The sequence below is a fragment of the Acinonyx jubatus genome, chromosome X (genome assembly GCF_027475565.1).
Source record: "Acinonyx jubatus isolate Ajub_Pintada_27869175 chromosome X, VMU_Ajub_asm_v1.0, whole genome shotgun sequence".
Classification (NCBI taxonomy): domain Eukaryota; kingdom Metazoa; phylum Chordata; class Mammalia; order Carnivora; family Felidae; genus Acinonyx; species Acinonyx jubatus.
This window is the reverse complement of record NC_069389.1, coordinates 107,076,336-107,094,742: the sequence shown is the minus strand read 5'-3', so window position 1 is coordinate 107,094,742 and position 18,407 is coordinate 107,076,336. Positions and strand designations below refer to the sequence as shown.

Genomic DNA, 18,407 nt, shown 5'->3' with positions numbered 1-18,407 from the left:
CGCGGGGCGTGTCGCGCGAGGGAGCGCCGCACGCCCGGTGCGGCCCCCTAGGAAGTGGATTTGGCCGCTCCGGATCCCAGCCCGCTTCCAGGTTTTCTCCCGTCCCGGCCCTGCGTGCTCCCGCCCGTCTCCGGCCCCCCCCCCCCCCCCCGCCCCGCCGCCCGCCCCCTCCCCCTGAGTGCCGCCCGCTGGGCCAAGTTTGCCGAGCGTCGCCGCGCACGCCGGCCAGTCAATCAGCGGCGGAGCTGAGGAGGGCACAGCCGCGCGGCCGAGGGCAGAGTGAGCCGAGCCGAGCCGGGAGAGCGGACCGGCGCCGGGCAGCCCGAGCAGCGCGCAGCGAGCGCCCGCCGCCGCCCACGCCCTCCGCGGCCCCCGCGGCGCCTGCCACCTTCTCCTCCTTCCCGGCGCCCCTGTCCCGCCGCCGGCCAGCGCAACCCCGTCCGCCGCCCCGCGGAGCCCGGAGCCCACCGGCCCGCGCCTCCTCTCCTCCACGCCCTCCGCCTCCTCCTCCTCCCCCGGCCGGGCGCCTGGCACCGGGGACCGTTGCCTGACGCGCGAGGCCCAGCTCCACTTTTCGCCCCGCGTCTCCTCCTCCCGCCGCTCTCCTCCAACTCCCTCGCCCTCTCGCTCCACTCGCGAGCCCCCGGCCCCGCGCCCGCCACTCTCCCCCGGTCCCAAGGTGGGAGCGCGTCGGCCCCGGCCCGCGCCATGGCCCGGTTCGGCTTGCCCGCGCTTCTCTGCACCCTGGCCGTGCTCTGCGCCGCGCTGCTGGCTGCCGAGCCCAAGCCGAAAAGTTGCTCGGAAGTGCGACGGCTCTACGTGTCCAAAGGCTTCAACAAGAACGATGCCCCCACGCACGAGATCAACGGTAGGTGGGAGCCCCCGGGAGGCGAGCGCGGCGGCAGGCACCCAGGAGAAGGGGCCGCGGAGTGCCCCCCGCCCCCGCGCGGCCGCAGGTAGCCCGGGGCGAGCAACGGGCAGGCGGGAGAGGGCGTGAGAGCGAGTCGCCGCGCAGCGCGGCCCCCCCCGGGACTGCGAGTGGAGGGGCGCCGCGGACCGGCCGGTGCCACCCGGCGTCTCCTCCCGCCCCGCCGCGTCTTCCCGGTCCCAGGGAGCCCCGAGGACTCTGGCCCGCAGAGTGCGTGTCACCGGCTCCCTCGCCTTTTCCGGGTTGAACTCCTTGCTGGGCTCCCCGCTTTGTTGTGTGGGTGACGAGAGGCGGGGCGTGGGGTGAGGGTCGCTAGTGGGGTGCGTGGGGGCAACCTAGAGCTTGCCAGATTCCGGGGGACACCAAACGTGGAACTTGACTGGAGGTTTCATTGATGTTCTTTAAAAACCCTCTCCCCGCCTCTCTTCCACGGCTGACGCGGATTAGGAGTTTTAGTAGGTCCAGCGGCTTTAGAAGTCGCCTTTAAAAAGCAAACGACTTTCCAACCCACCAAACCCTGACTTTTGGAAACTCTCCTGCTTTCCGGAAGGTATTGGACGGGAAGGGTACTTCCCCCACCCCCTTTCTTTTTTCTCACCTCATTTTCAGGGTTAATTGCACATTCAATTACAAACCTTTGAAAGGACTGACTACGGGAAACCTGCATCTCAGTTTGGAGATGGTTATGCAAATGGAGAAGCCTTAGCCTGTGAAAGAGTTCACCGGATTTCGGCGCTGGGGGGTGCGTGGGGTGTTGGTGGAAGCCCTTCTCGGGGCGCCGGGGAGGCAGCTTTTCGGCGGGTGCCCTTCGCCCCTCCTCGCGAGGCTGGCGGCGGCCGGCCGGTGCCCTCCGGCTCGCAGTCTCATTCGCGGAGGGCAACTGTTGCGCGCAGCCCCACGGGCCGCGCTGGGGCCAGCCGCGGCGCAGGTAGCCGGTTCGCCCTGAGGCTTCAGAAAGAACCACGAATCTAGCTGGCTGCTGGCCAGCGTCACCTAACGGGGAAGGGAGCGATTCGAGCCCCCCGGGGGCCAAGCCTCCATTCCGAACCTTTCTTGGAAGTGAGCGGAGCGCGCCTTTGCCTCGCGGTGCTGGTCACCCGGGTGGGGCGGGCAGGGGGCCGGCAGCCAGCAAAGGAAATACTGTAATTTCAACCAGGCGCTTCTAGAGGCTTAGGAAGACGTGGGGGTCATTTTTTGGAAGGGCTATTAATAACCTTGGAGATTAAGTGCAGTCATCAATTACATATAAATTACAAAGGTAATTGAGGGAAGTCGCCGGGCACTTTCCGAGTGTATTCGGCATCTGTCTAGAAATAGAAGTCAAGAAATTGTTGGAGCAGCCTAGGAGCTCACTGCACCTTGGCAGTTACCAAATAATTCGCACGCCACTGATTAGAGACTGTTTGCCCTTGAGCTGCCTGTCTTTTTGGGAACTCAAGTATGTCCTCAGAGCGGCACGATTTTATTGGTTGTAGAGCCCTGAAAAGCCCTCTTTCTTGCCCCTCTCCCTCCCGCGCCGCCAGAAAAAGTGAAGTGAACCAGCAGCCACTGAAGCTTGGGGGCTCCACAGGTCAGACCTGGGGTCTTTGTGCCCTGCTCGGTTTGGGCCTGGGCCCAGCAGAGATGATTGGCGTGAAGGTTACAGTTGTCATTCCCACATTTTGAAGGGATAGATGCGGCGATGCACTTAATGGGAATGTGACAAGTTTTCATCTTCTGCTCCTGCAAACAATATGTGCCTTTGAGACGGACCGGAGGCATTCAGGGAGTGGGTTGTGAAATTGCCCTCCCCGCTTTCTCCCCCTTGGCTCGGTGTAGGCGCCTAATGGCAGGACATCTTCCCCAGCCAGCATCTCAGGAAGACGGAAGTTTGAAGGGTCCTCAAGGACTGTGCTAGGTGTTCTCTTTGATTGTCCTGGTCCCGGGCAAACACCTGAGCGATATTTTTGCATAAATGTCTATCTGGACACCCCCCCCCCCCAAACATAGGAGAGTTATTAGCGACCAGCAGCAGGAAATGGAAGCTAATGTGCTCACACCCAAAACATTTTATTCTTTTTGTCTTGTCCTTCATCTCCCTCCCAGGGCTGCTGCTTTTATTTCCCCTTTTGAATGACCTACTGGACTGCATTCTCCTGAGGAACAAAGGAAGTGCCTTTTTAGCTGGAATCCTTGGAAGACCACCAAGGACTTTAGCTCATGCAGTGCAATTTCGCACCACTTTCAACAATAACAAAAATGCATGACTGAATGGCTCAAAAATGTGGAGTGTTAGAGGCATTCATTTGAGCCTAGGACACTGTCACAACACAGACAGACCCAAGTAAATACCTTTAGACGGCCAGTATAGAAACAGGGGGTAATCTTTACCATCCCCCTGGCCTGTCCAGATGCATACATTAGCCTTGTCTTCCCCTGGGCTACACTCGGATAGTTTTGGTCATTTTGGGGAGCATAGTCAATATAGTGACTTGTATTCAGATTCAGCCCATGTCTGAATGAATGGCCCGGCACTGTCTCTGGCCAGAGGTGTGTGTGTGTGGCCGGGGGGGGGGGGGGGGGGGGGGGGGTAGGGGTGGAGATGATCTATTTTTTTTAGGTGCAAAAAGCCCAGGATTGTTTTCCAGGCAAAGGGTCACAATGTCTGGGTGCCTAGCTCCAGGCTTAGCCCAAGTTTAAGGTTTTATTCCTGATGGCCTTGTACTTGCTTTCTAGAGGTTTGAACAAGCTTTAGAATACTGTGTTCTTAAGGAGTCTCAGTCTTTTTAGATCATAATTAAGATAATTTGATGTGCTCTCAAGGGTATCAGGGAGTACATCATGCTGACAGGGCTTCCTCCTGCATTGTCTATCCTCTTGACCCCCGTTCTTATCAAATAATGGGTAGATCAAAAGGGATCTTTAACAGAAAGGATAGGTTTTTGTTCAGCTTTCAATAGGCATATCTTTTTGGAGCACCCTACTATGTGCGGTATTCTGTGCTCGGTCATCGAGGCAGCGAGAAGGGTCAGAGGGTCCTCTGTCACCAGGACCTTTCCAGGTAGCAGGGAGATAAGCCGCGCACACACGTAATCGGAATGCAGTGTGGTGTGAGAGAAGTGCCATCTCAGTGGTGCAGATGAGCAAGGGGTGCCCCCAGAGTTCCAAGGGAGAAGGGATTTGGGACCAGATTATTAACTAGGTAATGCTAGTTTGCTAGTAAAAAATGATAATAGGAAGTTTAACAATCTGCTTTCATTGTGCCTCCCCTCCAAGAGACAGGGTTACAGAGATGCAACGATCGGCATTTGATTTTATTTTTTTATTTCTTTAAAGTTTTTATTTTCAGGAATTTCTGCACCTGACATGGGGCTCGAACTCATGACCATGAGATCAAGAGTCACACGTCCACCCACTGAGCCAGCCAGGTGCCTCAACATTTGGCACTTTATTCCCTAATCTAATTTTTGCTGAAATTGCCTTTAAGAGTGAGGCAGTTGGTTAGAGATCTTTATTTTTACTCTTCGTTTATTTTTGAGAGAGAGAGAGAGCACGAGAGGGGTTGGGGCAGAGAGAGAGGATTGGAAACGGGCTTCACAGTGTCAGCACAGAGCCCTATGCAGGGCTCGAACTCACAAGCCATGGTATCACGACCTGAGCTGAAGTCAGATGTTTGACTGAGCCTGAGCCACCCAGGTGCTCCTAGAGATATTCTTAAGCTTGCCATAGGTCTCTTTCATAGGGACATTGAAGGATAAAGAAGTGTGTCATAGTTGTGATTTTGGAGTTTTTGTTTCCAGTTCCCATTTATGTTTATGAGCAATGCACTTGCAGGCACATACCCACGCATATGCACATGTATGCCTCAAAGGATTCTGGGAACGACATAAGCTAGGTTAGGATTACATGGCAAAAGCTGTACATGTGCATTGGAGAGGTAGGCATACTTTTAAAAAAATATTTTAGAGCATGCATGAGTGGGGGAGAGGACGAGAGAGAGAGAGAGAGAGAGAGAGAGAGAGAGAGAGAATTCCAAGCAGCCTCCATGCTCAGCGCAAGGGCTCGACCTCACGATCCTGGGATCATGACTTGAGTCAGATGCTCAACCAGCTGAGCCACCCAGGCACCCTGGTTGGTAGGCATATTTTCTGATACTGAGGTGATTATGGTATGTAAGACAGCATACGTCCTCAAGATTTACATTTCCTCTTTCCCACTTAAGTAGGTGGGTTGGATTTTGCAGAGAACTTGTGATCTTCTGTTGGAATCCTCAGTTTGGCTCCCTGCGTTTCCCTTAAGAAAGAGGGTCTAATTGAGCCACAGGGCCTGTCAGTATAGAGATTGTCCCAGGTAGTATAGGAACTATTTCCTGGACGTGCTCAAAAAAACAAAACAATAAAAGTTCTGGCTTATGCAGCTCAATCTCTAGTTAGAACATACAAATATAAGATGTTTGATTCAGTATAATTACTATTTTCCTTTTTGATTGGACTCACACTGGGTTCCATGCAATTTCAGGATTAGCTGGAGACTAGACTGAGGAATGAAAAGGAAGTTTCTTGTTGTCTCTACCAGGGAAACAACATCAGTGTTAAATCTGAATCAGTTGGAAGGGAATCTGGCTCCCCAGTAACACTGACTGTTTTAGTACTGGGGTGGTTCCCACATGTGTTCACAAAAAATGCATTTTGGCCTCATGAAAAGAGCTTGAAGCTATTGACTGCTTTCTCTGGACCTGGTCCCCAGCTAAGGGCTTTACATAGTATCTCATTTGAAATCCACAACAACCATATGAAGGCAGAAGTATTATTATCTTCATCATCCTCCCTGTTTTATAAGACAAGAAAACAGATTCAAAGCGGTCTGGAAATAGATCCACAGTCTCACAGCTAGTGAATGGTAGAGGTGGAATCTGAACCCAGGTCTTCCCTGGCCCAAAATAACAGTCTGTGCTGTGTGGTACAGATCGAAAGACAAAGTACCTTCCCGGCTCCCATGGAGGGCTGGTTTCAGAAATGGAACCTATAAGACGACCATCAACTAGCAAAAGACCATCACAGCACTGTTTTGATGCTATCCAGTCATGTCCCTTGTGGGCCAAGTGTTCATACCCGGACACAGACAACCTAGTGTTAACAGCTGAAGGAATATAAATTGTATTCCTTGGGCCATGGGGAGCTGGTGATGGTTACTGAGTTGGGGAATGTTATTAGTAGATGGTTTTAGGAAGCTAACTAGTGCCCCTGGGAGTTAAGGGTCGGTGAGGCAAGGGAAATAACAGCAGTGAGAGCTGTCAGGAGGCTGTTTTAAGTATGCAGTTTTCTTGAAAAATTTTTTTTATTTTCAGGGCACCTGGGTGGCCCGGTTAAGCGTTCAGCTTCGGCTCAGGTCATGATCTTGCAGTTCATGAGTTTGAGCCCCGCGTCGGGCTCTCCGCTGTCGGTGCATAGCTGCTTGGGATTCTCTCTCCGTCTTGGGAGCACACTTTCAAAAATAAAAACACTAAAAAAAAGACAAAAACAGAAACAAAAATTCATTCCAGTATAGCTAACGTACAGTGTTACGTGAGTTTCAGGTGCATGAGACAGTGACTCCACATACATGCATTTCTTTGAACCAGTCTGCCTTCCTCTTGTCTGTTACCTTCTCATTCCATGCTGAACATCACCAGCTTTGTTTCCTTGCTGCAGTGCTTTGAATGGAGTCATTCCTCCACTTTGAGCTTCCGTGGCATCAAGTATCACAAATGATACTTTCATTAAGTCATTTATGAACTCCCCAGGGGTGCATGCCGTCTTCCTCCTAATTCTTAGCTTGAGTCAGATCGATGGTCTTTGCACATAACTGTCTCATGGGGTTTATACTGCTTTGATGATAGATTGTCATCCCATGGTCTCTTACTCTCCTCGGAATCTTTTGGAGCTAAACATTCTGAAGTAAAATAAATTTAGAGTAAATCTCCATATGTTGGTATAACATATAATAAATGTTTTTATTATTTTTTTGGGGGGGGAGTACCTAACCACTTTATTAATAACTGAGTGGCATAGGATTTTCCAGAAAGATTCAGAATTATTTTTCTTTTCGCTCTGAGATCTTCTTTAAGGGATAAATAATGGAGGCTTTCGTGTTAGGCAATTGGGAGTAAATTTAGATGAGTAATTTAGCACATCAGATTCAGTATGTAAAGCTGTGCAGGGCACATTGGTTACCTTTTACAAAGTAAAATCTGAAGTTTATTGTCTTTACCAAGCAGAAGAACACAGGCTTCTTAAAGATATTAGGATATTTATATAAGCAGACCCGCTAAAATACGCACAGGTAAGAATTAGCATTTTCAATTCCACTTGGCCAAGCATCTGTTGCTTACTACAGAGAACATGAAAGTGCAGAAAATTCATGAAGCAATTCCATCCTGGAGGTAATTTGAAATGTTATATTTAAGTTCTGATGCATTTAATTCAGCAATCTGGTGGGAGAGAAAAATCAAAGAGATCCATCAGCCAGGTATTCAACTTTTGAAAAAGAAACTCTAACAAATGTTAGAAATTAGGAAAAAAATTGAATGGAAGAATTATCCCCCCCCCCCCAAAAGTCAATAACCTCCAGGAAGCCTGGAAACTATGTAAAAACATCTTATTGGAAGCCCAGATAAATGTGTGCCAGACATCAAAAAGACCAGCTGCTTGGGGGAAGAAAAAAAGAACCCGGCATGACTAACTGGCAGAGTAAAAGAGGCTGCTTCAGGGGAAAAGGAATCTTTCACAAAATGGAAAGAGCTTAGGCCAGGAGAAGAGGGAAGGCCGCGAGGTGCGGCAGGGCAGGTACAAACTAGAAAGGGAGTGAGCTCAGAGAATCGGAGGTGCACCTTGCTAAAGGATTCCAGACACAAGGCCCGCGTGAGGATAATGGGGAGAAGGCTGGGCCAAGTGAGTCCAGCCTATCAGAGCAAAAGCAGTCTGGCTTCTTTAAGGGGAAACCAGGCCTGATTAACCCCCCAGAGTTCATCACAAGTTAAAATGAAGCAAGTGGATGGAGGAAAACAGACGCACATAGTTTGGGTTTTTAAGAATTATGCAATGGGATTCCAAGGCAAAGAATATCAGAAAATGCATTTGCTGTGGGATAGGTGGGGGGATGTTGGTTTACTGAGGAGGGAAAAGGGGACCGACCCCACTGTCCTAGATGGAGTAGTTTTTCCACGGGGAGGACGTGGTTTCTTGGAAGGAGCAGTTCCAGCTGAGCTCTGACCGATTAGTTGTCTGGTACCTTGGGTCAGCTTCTTTTTTGTCTGAAAAACGGGAGTGGGGACGTTAGAATGCCGAATGAAATCAGGAATTGTCAAGCCTGGCCACACATTAGAATCACCTGGAGAGCCTTTAAAACCGACTAATGCCTGGGCACCGCCCCAGACCAGTTAAATCACACTTTCGGGCAGTGGGGCTAGGTCATGATAATTTTTTAAAGGCTCCCCAGTGGTCCCAGTGAGCAGCCATGGTTGACGACCATGGCCCTGGATGATCTCCGAGTCCCTTTCATCTCTGAGACTCCATGATTCTAAGTTTTCTAATGAAATTCCTCATGAGGCATTGTCTCAGAAGAGAGCTTTAATTTCGACTCCGCGCATGCTCATTTTAATTTTGGCTAACTCGGGTTTAAGAGGAAGGTGTGCTGAACGCGGAAAAAAAAACATTTTTGTTTCATCAAGAGGCAATTGCTGCATCGCCTGTGATGCTTTGCTGAGGGGAGAGAAGTAAGCCTAGGCCATTGAGAGTACTTTGGAGAGAATTAGAAAGGAATCCAGTCTTGTCATTTATTAAGTGTCCGCGTGCTAGGTGATATTTCTTCCTTTCTCTTTATTGGTAAAATAAAAAAGATCTCTTTATCCCTTACTTTAATGTCCTCTTTGCCATGTGTTTATTCTCTTCAAGTATCTTATCAAGAAATAGAAGTACAGTAAATCCCTAGGCTTCTGGCCGGCACAGCCATCCAGAACACAGCTGGGAATGTGGAAGTAAGCAGAAAAGCTACATGATGGAAACAGCTGTCATAAAGCCCATGCATTCTACTTGGAGACGAGGCCTTCGGAAATTTATCATCAGCCATCACTGATTGAATGGCTCTTCTATCAAGAGCAAAATGCTAGGTGCTGGGGATTCAAAGAGGTTTCAGACAGGAGTTCAAGCTTTTGAGGTGCTTGGATTCAAATTGGGTACACAGAAGGCTTGGGTCGTCTGGCTTCCTAGTCCATGGCTGAATAGAAGTCAAGTAGTGCTGGCCTGGGGGAGTGGAGAGGTCGGAGGAGGGTTGGTTTTAGAGGCGGGCAAAACTTGACATCTGGGAGAAGTGTGAGAGAAACAGGGTGGGGAGGCCAGAAGCTAAGCAGCAGACCCAGAACTTGGCTGATCTTGGCAGATCCGTTTAGTTCCTTGAGCCCCTTTATGATGGGCCGGAAGCTCAGAGGTGGCTCCCTAACCCTTGAGGGCGCTACGATGTTTCAGGGCGGTATTGAGTAATGGTGTTTGGTATAATTCAAATATATAGAGAGTATACTTTAGAAAGAATAGGACCTATTTGAAATTCAGAATTGCTCTTGAAAGAAAGGAAAGTTAGTTCACTCACACATTCCCCTGTTTATGTCACCTGGTTTCCCAGTGATGAAACGTTAGACTTCAGCTCAGGTCATGATCTCACGGTTCGTGAGTTCGACTCCCGCGTTGGGCTCTGTGCTGACAGCTTGGAACCTGGAGCCTGCTTTGGACTCCGGGTCTCCCTCTACTCTCTCTGCCCCTCCCTCCCTCATGCGCACATGCTCGCTCGCTTGCCCTCTCAAAAAAAAAAAAAAAAAAAAAAAACTTAAAAAAATGAGTTAAAGGCTGTATATTATTAATTCAGTGGTTTAGTCACCTCAGAGCTTTTGCTTGGTGATTTTGTCCTTCCACACCTTCTCTAAGCCCTCTAGAACATTCAAGTTCATTTAGTTCCTTACTAATGTTACTGCCTACTATGCTCTGCTTGGGAAACTGACATTCTGACCTGAAGTAACAAGAGGCAAGAGTTGGTTTTTAGTTAGAGGGGACAGGTTTAAATATTTGAATATTGATTTCCTTTTTAAACATTTACCAAACCGAGTAAATGTATAATCATAATTAAAGAAGCGCTAGAAGTTAAGGATAGGAGTACACACATTTGATGGTCCTTGTCTTTGACCATGTGCCTCATTTGAACCTTACAGAAAAGAAAGCCCCTCTTTGCCCAGTCATGTCTGATCTGAGACCATGTATCTCCAGTTTCTGTCACATTGCATGGCACATGGCTGGTGTTTGAGCAATGTTTATGGTTCAAAAATAAGTTCAAGCATGATTTTTGATTTTTGTATTCATTCTAGGAATGGATATTTCTATTTATCCCTTTTAAATGAATTCATATGAAGCTATTTATAAAAATTTTTAACATTTATTCATTTCTGAGGCTCTAAGTTGTCAGCGTAGAAGCCCGATGTGGGCTCAAATTCATGGACCGCGGGATCATGACCTGAGCTGAAGTCAGACGCTTAACCGACTGAGCCCCCCAGGAGCCCCTGAAGCTATTTATTTTTTAAAGTTAATTAAAACATTTTTTTCAAATATTTATTTATTTTTGAGAGAGAGAGGGAGAGACAGAGTGTGATCAGGGGAGGGACAGAGAGAGAGGGAGACACAGAATCTGAAGCAGGCTCCAGGCTCTGCGCTGTCAGCACAGAGCCTGGTGTGGGACTCGAACTCATGAGCTATGAGATCATGACCTGAGCTGAAGTCAATGCTTAACCAACTGAGCCACTCAGGAGCCCCTTAAAGTTTATTTGTTTAGAGAGAGAAAGAGAGAGAGAACACACACGAGAGGGCATGTAGCCAAGAGGCAGAGAGAGAATCCCAAGCAGGTTCCACACTGTCAGCGCAGAACCCGATTCAGGGCTGGAACTCATGAACTGTGAGATCATGACCTGAGCCGAAATCAAGAGTCAGATACTTAACCGACTGAGCCACCCAGGTGCCCCCCATGTGAAACTTTATTTTAAATTTCTGCATTCAGCGGCACCTGGGTGGCTTAGTCGGTTAAGCGTCCAACTTCGGCTCAGGTCATGATCTCACGGTTCATGGGTTCAAACCCCACGTTGGGCTCTGTGCTGACAGCTCAGAGCCTGGAGCCTGCTTCAGATTCTTTGTCTCCCTCTCTCTCTGCCTGTTCTCAGCTCACACTCTGTCTTTCTCTCTCTCTGCCTCTCAGAAATAAATAAACATTAAAAAATTAAAAAAAAAAAGCTTTAAATGTTTCTGCATTCAGTCCTAGATGCCTAAATAAGAAAGGGCAAGAGAATCCTCTTTTTTTTTTTTTAATTTTAGAGCGATTGCGAGTGGGGTGAAGGGGCAGCAGGAGAGGGAAAGAGTCCACCACCCAGGTGCCCCAGAATCCTCTTTTCAAACCTAGATCGTAGTGTTATTTATCGACTTGCTTGGGAGCTGAGTGTTTCACATGGTTTGTTTGAAGCTTGGTGGACAAATGGTTGCTTCTTACGTTGTCCATTCCAGACACAGGAAGTCAGCTGTACCTGCAGAGGTGCTTTTCAAGAGAGAGGCCAGGCCGCCTTTGCCCCTGTTCCTTGCTTCCCCCTTTCTACCAGGTGATCACTTCCCTTTTCTTCCCCAGGAGGCTGGGGGCAGGCCCCAGGCAGGATTGCTGCCTTTGTCTGGTCTACTTCAAGGTCGCCTGGTCCTGCTTCATCCCAGCCATTCCTTTCATTCTAGTCCTTTCTTCTCACAGCTACTTTGTCAGTTGGCTTTCACAAGCCTCTTTAAGCCTGGCTCCTCTCCTATAGGCCGGGCTTCTGGTCTACAGGAGCGGACTGGAAAGTGGTTTCTTTTTAAAAAAAGAAATTTTTTTTTTTTATGTTTTTATTTGAGAGAGAGCGAGGGGAGGGGAGGGGCAGACAGAAGGGGAGACAGAATCCCAAGCAGGCTCCAGGCTCCAAGCTGTCAGCACAGAGCCTATCGCGGGGCTCGAACTGACAAACCGTGACTGAGATCATGGCCTGAGCCGAAGTCGGACGCCTAAGCGACTGAGCCACCCAGGCGCCCTGGAAAGTGGTTTCTTTTGGACCGCCAAGCTTTCCTTCATTCTGCAAAGCCCTGACGTCGGTGTCCCAGCAAGCATTAAGCCACAGAACTTTTTCTTCCCTTCAGTTATTGTTTCTCTTCCTCCACGGAGTTTGTCTCCATTTGCGTTTTCAGCCTGGTGTTTGGTTAGAGATGAAAACAAAGCACTATGTCTTTGCAAACAGCATGTGGTTAACAGTTACTACTTGCAATGGTCCGGTCTGAGTGGGAGTATCCTTTTTCTTGGCAGTCACTTCACAGAAAGTCCTGTTTCTTTGGTGCCAGAATAAGCAGTCATTACATTCCTTCCAATTTATAGTCAAATTATTATCTGCTATTGTTAAAATTGCCTTAATTATGGAATATTTCCCCATGCTAAGATTCGAAATTGCAAAACAAGACAACTTTTCACTTGTGTACTTTTAGAGGCAGTCCTTGAACAATCCCTCCCCGACCACGATGTTGGAGGCTCTGCGGAGGAATCGTGTTTTGTGTTCGCGGGGAGAATTTTTTTTAAGGGGGGGGGGGCGTGCAGTGGGTCCGCTTTAGCCTGGATTTGAACTGAATGCCCCTGGCTGGCTGCTTGGTTAATGTTCTGCCTCGTTTTCCCCCAGTTTGGAACTCACTTGTTCTTTTTCCTGCCCCTTTGGGTCTGATGGGCCTAGACACTCTGGGAAGAAGGCTCTGTTGGCGGGAGGCTGATCGATCCTTAAGCAGTGTGGCAGTCTTAGAGGAGGGCCTGGTATCTCGCGAGGGGGAGGGCACATGAGGAAATCACGGCCTTCCAAAATAAGGGACTGTCAGTTTTCTTGTGATCTGAACAAAGATTCCGGACACCGGGTGGCAGGTGGCTTCTGTGGAGATGCTCTTTCGTAAGCTCGGCTTTTGGGCTCTGCTTTCAAGGTGTATCCAGAATCTGTCGACCTCTTCCCACCTGGGCAGCTCCTGTGCTGGTCTCCTCTCCCATCCCCTCTTACTCTGGATTATTGTACTTTCCCCTAACTGGTCACTTGGCTCTGGCTATCATCCTTCTCACCAGCCCCCGCCGCCCGGGCTGTCTCCGCACATCAGCCAATACGATCCTTTTCTGTGAACTCTGACTCAGACTATATCATTTCTCTGCTCAGAATGCTCCAGTCCCCCCCCCCTTCTCCCCCCCCCCCCCCCGCCCCGCCACTCAGAGTGAAAGCCAAAGCTTATGAGGCCTTATGGGGTCTGCCCATTGCCCTCTCCCATGCCATCCCCACACCTTCTCCTCTGTTATTCCTCTCCTCCCCCCACCCCCAGTCTACCCCACGCCGTCGGTCTCTCTGTTCCTCAGGGCACAGTCAAGGGCGGGTCCCTTTGCCCTTATCCTCAGCACCTAGAACACTGCTAGCTCCCTCAAATGTTTTGAGGCGTCGCTTACCTAGTCCTTTCACGAGAAGCCACGCTTTGTCCCTCTCCCTCTCTGCTTTATTCTTCTGCCGCGACAGTTGTGATAACTGTTTCCAAGGAGAAGCCCTTGGTCTTGGGTGAATGATGATCAGGGCGAAGCAGAGTTTTCGTCAGCGTGTAGACTCTGCACTTAGGCCCGTGAGGGCTCTTCCCATTCTCCCTGAGGAGTGCTTTTTCACACCATCACGGGGTCCCCCCTAGATACTTGAATGGCCAGGGTCCGTTTCTGTCATTGGGTCCTGAGGTGAATTCTGGAGTACTTGGTGGAGCAGCGCGGGCGACACGGGCTAAGTCAGTGAGGCTTTTGCATAGAGTGCCCTTCTCTGGTAATAGACTTTAGCCGTCATGTTGGGGATTGGGATCACGTGGGACCCCAGAATGCAGAGTGAACTCTTGTGTCTGCAGAGGAACCACCCCAGTGCTGGGAATACTAAAGCCGTCAGGTTTCTGGGAAAGTTTGGTGTCCACTTTTATTCCCATAGAGACCACAGAAATAACTCGTTGTTTTTGCATGATGAGTGGCTCAAAACAAAACCCTCTGGCCCAGCAGTGATTATTACAGTAGAACTCGGCTTCCACAAAAGATGGACCAGATGCACTTGTCACTGGGTAGCAAAATGCCTGTCCTCCCCGAGACTGTATTAATGGTGACAGAGTATGTGGAGGTAACCCAGGAGAGAGGAAGGGGCCGGCCTGTGGCGCGAGTGTCCCTGGAGATAGGAGGCAAATTTGGGAAGGAGCTTCCCTGCCATGTGCCCCGGCTCTGAGAACAGGGATTGTTTTTCAGATTACTTACTTAAAGTTTGTCATTTAGAGATAGACAGGGAGGGGCAGGGAGAGGATCCCAAGCAGGCCCCACACTGTCCGTGGAGCCTGATGCGGGGCTCGAGCTCACAAACCATGAGATCGTGACCTGAGCCGAAAGCAAGAGTCAGATGCTTAACCGACTGAGCCACCCAGGCGTCCCAGATTACTTATTTTTAAAATCGAGATATAATTGATATTTTTGAGAATTCTATATCAAAAAAAAATTTTTTCATGTTTATTTTTGAGACAGAGTGCAAGCGGGGGAGGGGCAGAGAGAGAGGGAGACCCAGAATCTCAAGTGGGTTCCAGGCTCGGAGCTGTCAGCACAGAGCCCGACGAGGGGCTGGAACCCACGAACCGTGAGATCATGACCTGAGCCGAAGTCGGATGCTTAACCAACCGAGCCACCTAGGTGTCCTGAGAATTGTATTTTTTAAGTCATCTCTATGCCCAACGTGGGGCTTGAACTCATGAGTCCTAGATGCTCTCCTGAGAGAGTCTCATGCTCTCCTGACTGGCTCTCCTGAGCCAGCCTGGTGCCCCAAAAGGTTTTACTTTTAAAAGTAATTAATTACTGGAAAGCATACAAGCTGAACAGTGAAGAGAGAAAATAATTTTTTAAATGAGGATAGGGTTGTGAGTTCGAGCCCCATGTTGGATGTAGAGTCTAAAAAAAAAAATAAAAAAATAAATTAAGTTGCCCTATTTTAAATGTGAATTTAAATATAACAATTATGCAAGTGCCCTAGTTTGAATACTGTGGCTTGCTATTATTATAAGGATAAGTTGCTTGATTAACAACAGAAATAAACAGGGGTGCCTGGGTGATTCAGTCAGTTGAGTGTCCAACTTCGGCTCAGGTCATGATCTCAGGGTTCGTGGGTTCGAGCCTCGTGTTGGGCTCTGTGCATGACAGCTTGGAGCCTGGAGTCTGCTTCCGATTCTGTGTCTGTCTGTCTGTCTCTGTCTCTCTCTGCCCTTCCCCCACTCATTCTCTCTCTCTCTCTCTCTCTGTCAAAAATAAACATTAAAAAATTAAAAAAAAGAATAGAAATAAGCAGTTCCTTTCTTGTGAAAGCGATCAAATCGTCTATATGCTATGAAGTACCTGGTATGGGCTAAGAGTTTATGATAGGGCAAACCAATCCTTAGCTGTCTAAACCGTAGCTTTAAGTTTAGGGAGGAGTGATCGTCTCTGCTTTTATTTTGAAAGCAGACACAACATGTACTGTTTTCACCAATAACCTCTTAGCATTTCTCTTGGAGCCCTGAGATTTTCTCGGTTGCTTCTAAGCTCAAGAATGAAGTAAACACACCATGAGGTTCTGGGATTCTTGTTTATCTCAGCTGGGTCTGTAATAAAAGGGTTGGCTAGAAGCAAATGAATGGCCTAAATACAGTATTAGGAGATGTTTAACACCTATAGAGGGGAAGAGCAGGTTTCCAATTGAAACCATTGTGTTATTTATAACTGTCTATTAAAGTAGTCTCTAAGTTGCTTTGGTTGCCTGTACTTCTGGGGAGGGGTCACTTTGTGCTTGAAAGTGACAAGGGTGTATTTCTTTGTAGAGAGATTGTAAAATATGGTATAATTCAGCCCATATTCCCTTTAATTAGTCACATTTATAGAAGGCATTGCTGTAATTGACCATATTAACATGAGAGACTCGTGGCGCCTCCGCTGTTAGGACAGAGTATTTGTTTTCTTTCTCAAAGCTCCAGCAGCTGTTCCATCCCCATATTTTGCAGAAAGGAAAAACAGCCCCCAGAATTGAGAAGTGTTTTTCATGTGAGAGGGATGCAGGCTGGACACCAACAATAAGGGGAAATGATTGCATTTGGCGCAGTTTTAATTTCAGAACTGTCTTTGAATCTGCACTATAAGCTTGAGTGGTATGCCAATGCTTTGTGGCTTCCTGGGGTGACATTTCAGAAATGTAGATTCAGATCCTACATTTTGCCAAAGATAAATTGCCTTGAGTATGAAGTATTTTTCCTAACGAAAATTGGCCGTAAAGGGATTTTTCACCTTTTGCAACAGTTACTTGATGTGTGATCAGAGAGTTGTGTCAGACCTTAAATTTGTATAATACTGTGCATTTAGTAGTGTTAGGCTCTTGTGGAAGAAAGCCCAGCCCCCAACTGCAGACAGTTTCCAAGGGACCATTAAAATGTACTTCAAGTATTTCAATTGTGATTATAAATCTTTGAAATGAAGGCAGATTTTGATCAATTTAAATAAGGAAGCAGAGCAAGGCATTTTACTCCAGGTAAATGTAAAACGTCGGAAATTTCTTCAAGTACCACGTCACATAAGTTGTTTTTCAGTTGTATTGAATTTTGTCCACTGAATTCGTTTGACTTTGTGCTCATGTTCCTTTTTAAACAATTTATTGTAACCTCGACCGGGCCTTTCTCCTCTGCCTCTCCTCCTCCTTTTCCTCATATTTGTTTTGTTTAATCAGTCAATATTGGTCATTTTTTTTTCCCCACTTAACAAAAACAACCAGGAAGAGATTGACATGATTTCATCAGCCCTTCTAATTGCTTTACTAATGGAAATCTGTTGGTCCTTAAACATCAAGGGTGCAGTTTTAAAAGGAACTAGTGACCCATCCTTCAACCATATGTCTTTAATTTTTAAAAATCTGGCAGGGCCTGAAACTTTAAGAAGTCATATCATCTTCTTCCAAGGTTTTAAAATTTGAATTGTAATATAAACCCTACCTACTTAAAATTATTTAATCCATATTCACCAAGATTCCTACAATCATAGTGGTAATTGTTGTTAATTATTATCCTAGTTAACCGTAGATAGCGTTTGCCGAGCACTCACTATGGGCCTTTTCTGAATGCATTATGTAGATGAACCTATTTTATGTAAACAGAAAATAAAAAGACACGCATGGAAAGGATGGAAGAAAGCAAGGCTATGTATTCTAGCGAGTGAGCCCTCCACACTTGACCAGTAGTAGGCTTTGCAGTTGGCTGGGGTTAAACCGGACGCCAAACTGGTTATATGCATTTTTTGCTTATCTGATCAAAAGAAACCTAACATTTCCTTAGGTGAGACATTGTCTTCTTTTTGCTAAATCTGGAAAGTATTTGTTACATAGATTCTTAGGTGAAACAGTAAACAGTGTAATAATCAGTGTTGTCAGGGATTTCGTTTCTTGTACTGATCTGCCATAAAATCCGAAGAAACCACACTTGAGAAATCTGGTCAGACTTTTGGGTCCGTGGTGTTGTGTTCAGTCTAATGAATCAGACTTCTTTTCTTTTCTTTTCTTTTCTTTTCTTTTCTTTTCTTTTCTTTTCTTTTCTTTTCTTTTCTTTTCTTTCTTTTTCTTAGAATCAAACTCTTATCTTTATTGGTAACTGCTTCCTTTTTTGTGTCTGAATTCATATCTCTTGGTCTCGGAGTCTGAGCTGCCTGCTAACAACACCACGATAACAGCGAACACAGACAGCCGCCTGCGATGGCCAGAACACCAGACGGTTGCACACCAGGGGAAATGGGAACCTGTGGGCTGAAGCCACTTCAGATCTAGGAATTCACATGGTCTTGGGGCTCTGGAAAGCACCTTCTCTGCTTTTTCAGCCATTTTTCTTCTCCCTGCCCTCACTCTGCTCTCAGGACTTTGTACTTGGCACTGACTTGTCACAGTGTCATTTGGCCTCCAGAGATTATGGTTTATGGTAGGTTAAATTTTTTCCAATTGAAAAGATGGTATGACAACAATTGTAAGGAGGAACTTCTATATCCTTTGCATACTGTGGTCCCTTCCCTACTCACGTATATACAATTGTACTTCATTTAAATTGTACATACTACTTGGTATGTCTCTAATTTTTTTAAATCCATTACCTTTCTTTTTATTTTTTATTTATTAAAATTTTTTTTTTTTAATATTCTTGAGAGAGAGCGTGAGCGAGAGAGCACAAGTGGGGGAGGGGCAGAGAGAGAGGGAGACACAGAATCTGAAACGGGCTCCAGGCTCTGAGCTGTCAGCACGGAGCCCGACACTGGGCTCAAACTCACGAACCGTGAGATCGTGACCTGAGCTGAAGTCAGACGCTCAACCGATTGAGCCACCCAGGCGCCCCCCTTTCTTTTTTTAAAA

General features: G+C 47.6%; 1 protein-coding gene across 1 annotated transcript in view; it reads left to right on the top strand.

Annotated features, from left to right (window-relative positions):
- The first annotated feature begins 229 nt into the window (after positions 1-229).
- GPC4 (glypican 4) overlaps positions 230-18,407 on the top strand; it is a 108,690-nt gene continuing 90,512 nt past the window's right edge. Inside the window, exon 1 of the mRNA XM_027054417.2 lies at positions 230-868. Within this exon, the coding sequence (XP_026910218.1) occupies positions 709-868 (160 nt within the window). The 5' untranslated portion in view covers positions 230-708. The remainder of the gene's footprint in view (positions 869-18,407) is intronic.